We start from the raw sequence: 6377 nt of genomic DNA, 5'->3' as shown, positions 1-6377 counted from the left end.
TGCCTGCTCAGTGCTCATGTATAACCATATCTCTTATGTGCCACTTAATAGCTCAGGGCTCTTCCTTTACACTCTCTTTGCTTCGTACTCTACATTTAAATATCTGTACGCAGCTCAGCTTCTGAGTATTAAAACATCTTTTTCTCCACTTCCTTGAAAAGCTGTGAACAGCCTTTTAGCATTTTATCTGGACAAAACAGTAGTGGTTTTACACAAGAAATGAGAACCCTGTAAGTAAATCTATGTATTTATGTGACTAAAGTGCATTATAAAAAGAAGCAGTAAATCCAGTTTTCTACATAAAAGGAATTAGATTTTCCAGTTTACCTCTGCACTGGGATTAATAAAATGTGCAACAAATAGCTGATGGAATGATCCATTTGAAGTTTGTAAAGGCATCTTGGGAAGCTGGCTGGAGTAGCCTTTTTATTTTTTCAAAGTAGGATGCCTGTTAATTTTTTGATTCGGTCTTGTTCCTGAATGACTGTTTTAAAATGAGCCGAGAGACTGTTACCTGCCCGTTTCTGCATGGCTGAGCAAATTCACCGGCAAATCCAAGTTTCTCTTCATTTCCATCACTATACATCTCCAAATTACAGAGAATTCATTCCTGAGCTGGAGAGGTGCCAGAAGTTCCTCATCTAGCTGTCTGTGGGCTGCCTTTTCCTTTCCCCTCTTTCAGGCTTGCTGATGCCTAGAGTGAGCTCAACTCAAAGGTTTCCAGCCTCACACTCGCCTCGCATTCCCCCACAGTCACACCGAGCTCTGCGATTCGGAGGAATACCGCATGCCAGCATCCGATTCACAGTCTCCTTTTACCTGCAGGTGTTCCAGAAACTTCAAAATGCGTCTGGTAATGTATTTGCTCCTCTAAACATGCCACTTTGGCATGCATTATATGCAGCTACTTATTCTTTTTTTAAAAATCGGTGTTCTGAATAGCATGCATGTTTAAAAAAATGTCAAAGGGGGCTCGTAGAACAGTGCAAGCTTAATTATTGGTCTAGGTGGGCTTGTGTGTTTGTCCTTGTTAATGCAGTCAGGTTTGCATAAATATGTATTATTTATGTACACATATGTCTGTGCAGGCAGATATCACTAAAGGAATCTCACTGAAAGCACTACTTTTTACATACATCCAGGTTTTCTAATCAGATCTGTAAACATCTTACACAGCAGCAAGTAGAGGAAAATTACATTTTTCATCTCCACGCAAGTGGCATGTTTTAGGCACCTATTTGAAAAACCCCCCTTTCTCCTTTAAAAAAAAAGGTGATTGTGTGTGTGCCTGTGTGTGGGGGGAAGAGGGGTGTGTTGGTTTTTGAAAATTTGGAGAGAAGAGTTATCTTGCTTCTGCACGAGAGAATTTCTACCCCATGTTACCTGCCTTCTTAAAACTCCGTAGTCACTGAGGGGAAGAGATGTGGTTGTGCTTCGGAGTAACCCCAGGGGGATGTTGAGCCGCAGTGTTCAGCAGGCATTTTCGGTATTCTAAGTACTAGTGTTTGAATAATAAGTAGGTGGGGTAGACTTGCTATCACCGAGTCCTGCTCAGTTTCTTGACTTGTGGAAATCACATCCACACTGTACATTTAGGACGTGCATGTGTTTATTGAACTCCAGTAACACAGCATGAGAGTGTGGGCTCATAAATCACATTATTTATTTGCCAGGGTTGGGTGCTACATTCTAAAATTAAGAAATTACTTAGCAATTAATAATACATTCGGCATCTCTGTTCTCATTGGGTGAGATTTACATCCTTGGGACTTGCTCTTCTAGTTATAGAGACAAATGATTTAAGGTTCAGGTTTAATTGCTATTTCAAATCCTTAAGCTAGAAAGATGCTTGCAGTACTTTATTTAAAAGGCTTATTTTGAAATATGTGTATGTATATTTCTAACTGTGGTGGTGAGCTAATTATGACTATAATGTGCTATATGTTTTAAGATAAACAACTTGCCTTGAGTATTGCTTATTTGTTTAATAAAAATCTACTTTCTTGTCTTTATATAACAATTCTTTCACTTTATATTACGTTTTTGCTTTTTGAGAGATCAATAATTACTAATTATTGTGAAGATGAGAAAATAATGTAGCAACTCAGAATTCACAAAGAAAAGTAGTTTGAACTAACAATTTTCTGAAAAATTAAATAAAAGAGATTTTCACAACTGGGTTTTCTAAATGTACAGTGGGTATTGATATTTGAAAATGGAAACATCTTTAATGGAAACTTGTTAATTGGAACAGATTCGGATAGTATTAATGCCATCTTGCTGTAGTTCCTCACTATATTTAAAACGAAGTAATAAATAGGTTATTTTATATTAGCTATTAATTATTTTTGCATCATATTGATTATAAAACAATTGATTTGCTTTGAATTGGAGGTGACTGTAAACTTTGGTAAAATAGTTTACTGATAACAATAAAAATGTATATTCTTGAAAATCAGTGTGAAAACTACTTTTACTTTCTAGTGTTTGAGATTTAATATTTTATCACTTATAGAGCAGCATACTTATGGCAGATTATGTGTATTTCAGAAAAATTACATAACTTTTAATGCTTATTTTATCAACCATGTTCAATTCATAATTACTCAAAGTAGTACAGTAAACATGCATTTCAACATGTATGAATGGTTCCTCGAGATGACACATTATATTAGGAGCCGTTAAAAACCTGTGTAGGCTATTAATTTTATACTCATGTATTGCTCTGTGTGTAACGCATTTTTTTTAAAGGCACTATTCATTTACATTATTTAAACACACCTAAGATTGTGACTGCTTTGATGTAAGAATCTTGGCTTTGAATGTGAATATGTTGATGAGGGTTTCAAATTGAATATATAGAATGGTTGAAGCTTTGTAGTATTTTTTTGGTATGTTTTGCAATATGCATTAATGCATATGTACAAATATTAAGCTATGTAAAAACATTCATTGCATTCAACCACATACAAAACACTTTCATCTTACTTTTGAAGTTGTTATTTTGTTTGAAGTCAGTTTCATAGGTATAAAGAGAGGTTTTATTTTTCTGAGCTTATATGGCACTGTGTGGTAACAGGAAAGCATTCAGTGCAACTTTGTGGGGAACATCTTATATACGAAATAATGAGAGGAAAGAATGCCACATTTGCCATCTGCCTCTAAGTATGATTTCCTACCGGCTTATAGATGTATTATAGACCAGGCCTTTATTTTATAAAACAGAATTATATTAACTATAATACCTAAAATGATTGTAAAACCCTTCCCCCATGCAATAGTTTCTCCATTCTATGACTGAAATTGTCTTATGAAATGTTTCATTTTTTAAGGCTCACATATAGATAAAGGATATAAAAAATATAATTTGCAGACTGACCATGCATCCACAGATGAAAACATTCATCTTTTTTTTTTTAAGGATTTTATTGGGGAATTGGGGAGGGGAACAGTGTTGGGGAGTTGGGGAAGGGAACATTGTGTTTTTCCAGGACTCATCAGCTCCACGTCAAGTCGTTGTCCTTCAGTCATAGTTGTGGAGGGCGCAGCTCAGCTCCAAGTGCAGTCGCTGCTTTCAATCTAGTTGCGGGGGGCGCAGCCCACCATCCTATGCGGGAATCAAACTGGCAACCTTGTTGTTACATTCATCTTTTAAGTAAGCATTTGTTGAGCATCACTTTGCCAAGCCATCTCCTAGCCTTAGGCAAAAGGGTGGGTGGGGGAGGGGAGGTCTTGGCTAAAGAAAAGGGAGACACTGTTCCAGCTATTTCATAACTAACAATTGTTTATGGAGGCACAGACACCTTCACCGTGATTTGAGAATTAGATTATTTTTTGTTCTACTTTGTTTCACAAAGGTACAATTCTTAAGGTTTGCCAATAGAGAATGATCACAGTTGGGGTGCTAGGGAAGGCTGGCCACTGAATCTCTGGAGAAGGTGAGTTCTCAACCAAGTTTTGAAGGCGATTGTTAGTGGGAACTGATGGAAAGAAGAGGAATAGTTACTTTGGGTGGATGGAAAAGAAATATGGGAAGAAGCAAATCAGGGCAGGAGACGACCAGGCGATGACAGTGTGTGAAGAAGAGGAACCATATTGGGAATAACAGGAAGTGAAATTGAAAAAAAAAATTACAGGGTTGGGTTTGAAGTGTTTTTAATTAAACCTCATTAGCCTTATTATATCCTTTGGAAAGTTCTTTGAGAAAATGAACATTTTTTCTATTTTATTATACCCAACAACTCCTGTAAATGGCATTTCGAAGTCTGTACAATAATAATGAATATTTCTGGAGCCTTTACTATGGGTCAGGCGCTGCACAACATATTAATACTTTAAATGCAGTATCTCACATAGTCCTCACTTACTATTAAAATCCTCATCTTACAGATGAAGAAACTGGCGTACTGAAAGGTTGCATAGCTTGTCTAGGGTTATACAAGGTCAGAAATGGTGGAGCTGGGATTTGAACCCACACTCTGGAACCCAGTTTCTTACCACTGCGTGACAAGGCCACTTTAGCTTATCACTTCATCTCTAGCTCCAGGTCCAGACTGGTATGACCACTTGCTGACTATATGTGTCATTTATGTCCTCTGGGAATAGATACTAAGACAGAATTACTGAACAAGTAGTTTATTGGAGGGTAAAGATAAAAGGAGGAGGAAGCAGAATTGGGTAGGGAGAAACTTTAGACCACAATGTGGATCTGACAGTCTCATCCAAGTCAGTGGCCTCCAGAGGGAAGATGGCCTTGCATTAAAGGAGCCCCATGTGGAGCAGACATGGCCAGGCCTAGTACTCCTAACATGCTCAGTCACTGACTGGGGGCTCCTAAGAAAGGCGAGGCCATGACTCAAAAGTTGAGGCAGATCCTCCATGTTCTGTATCTGGACGCCATCAACTAACTGCACTTTTTGCAGCTGAATAACAAGTTATTTCTTGAAGGGAGATCTGAGTGGTGGACCTCCTTGGCTGCCAAGGTGATGATATCTCTGCAAAATATACCATGGGAACTCAGGGTGGAGCGAGCTAGGCACCTAGGGTGCAGAATTTAAGGAGGCCCTCCCTCTCAAGATCATGTACACGCAGGGTGGGTGGGTGCATGAGAGTGAGTGCCTCAATTTTGCAATTTGGAAAACATATATAGGAGGCTAATGGGAAACATGCCTGGAAAAGGAAATCAGAATCCATCAAAGAAATGGAGGTATGGAATTTAACTTTTCCCTTGGAGGTTTTGGAACAGAGAAGTGACATGATCAAATGGTCTTTTGAGAAGGTGAATGTGGCCATGGTGTAGAGGCTGCAATGAAGGGAGAGCCGTCAGGGTCAGGGAGATCAGTTAGAAGGTGGTGTTGCTATTAGAGGCAAGAGGAGATGAGAGCTTGAACTAGGGGTGGAAAGAATGGGAAAGATATGAGAAAATATGAAGTAGGGGGAACAGGATTTCAAGACTGATTAAAGGAAGAGGGTAAAGGAAAGAGAGTACTCAAAGGAGACTTAAAAGTTTGAACTGGGTGGCAGGGGGCTGTGTATTGGAACCAGAAATGGACGGAGGAGGCTCTTGTTAAGAGAAGATATTAAGAGTTCAAGAACTGCCTGCAGACGAACCTGCTCCTTTATTTTTCCAAATGAGTGACATACAAAACTTTCATTTTTTTCTCATCTCAGGCACTACTTATTCAATTCCTCAAATTTTGCCTGATTTTTACTTTCCTATCCTAAATCCCTTGAAACAGAAGATTAAGGCATGGAAGACAAAAGTTATATTTATAGACAACAACCATTCTGACAAAATTTAGGTTCCTTTTTTTCAGATTCAACAGTAAAAATTCCTTTTTTTGTATCCACACAATTTCTAAAAGCCAGTTTGAGGTATTATTATTATTATTATTATTACACTTTATTTTTTAATTAAAAAAAATTTTAAGATTTTATTGGGGAATTGGGGAAAGGGAACAGTGTTGGGGAATCAGATAAGGGGAACAGACAAGTTGTTCTTCAATCTTCGTTGTGGAGGGCACCAGTTGCCATCTGGCTTCCCGTTGGCCGCTCTTGGCCTCTAAGCTTAAGGTGCTGTGTTCAGTCTTAGTTGTGGGTGGGCGTAGCCACCATCCCATACGGGAGTCAAACCCGGTAGCCTTGTTGTTAAGAGCATGTGCCCTATCCACTGAGCCATCCGGGCAGCAGCTCAGCTCAAGGGGCTCAGTTCAGTCTTAGTTGCGAGTGGGCATAGCCCACCATTGAACAGGCAATCTTATTCCACCAGCTGAGCCATCCTGCCACCTGTTGGCAGCTCAGTGACAGCTCAGCTCAGGTGCAGCATCACTGGCCCATGTGGGAATTGAACCGGTGGCCCTGTTGCTCAGAGCCCATGC

At 39.1% G+C, this 6377-nt stretch overlaps 1 protein-coding gene across 2 annotated transcripts in view; it reads left to right on the top strand.

Annotated features, from left to right (window-relative positions):
- Positions 1–666: 666 nt before the first annotated feature.
- SCHIP1 (schwannomin interacting protein 1) overlaps positions 667–6377 on the top strand; it is a 731629-nt gene continuing 725918 nt past the window's right edge. For both annotated transcript variants that reach the window (XM_019627052.1, XM_019627033.1), the window contains exon 1: positions 667–853. In XM_019627052.1, the coding sequence (XP_019482597.1) occupies positions 788–853 (66 nt within the window). In that variant the 5' untranslated portion in view covers positions 667–787. The remainder of the gene's footprint in view (positions 854–6377) is intronic.

The sequence above is a fragment of the Hipposideros armiger genome, unplaced genomic scaffold, assembly GCF_001890085.2.
Source record: "Hipposideros armiger isolate ML-2016 unplaced genomic scaffold, ASM189008v1 scaffold_16, whole genome shotgun sequence".
Lineage (NCBI taxonomy): Eukaryota > Metazoa > Chordata > Mammalia > Chiroptera > Hipposideridae > Hipposideros > Hipposideros armiger.
Note: the sequence above shows the minus strand (reverse complement) of the source record. Positions and strands in the feature narration are given on the sequence as shown.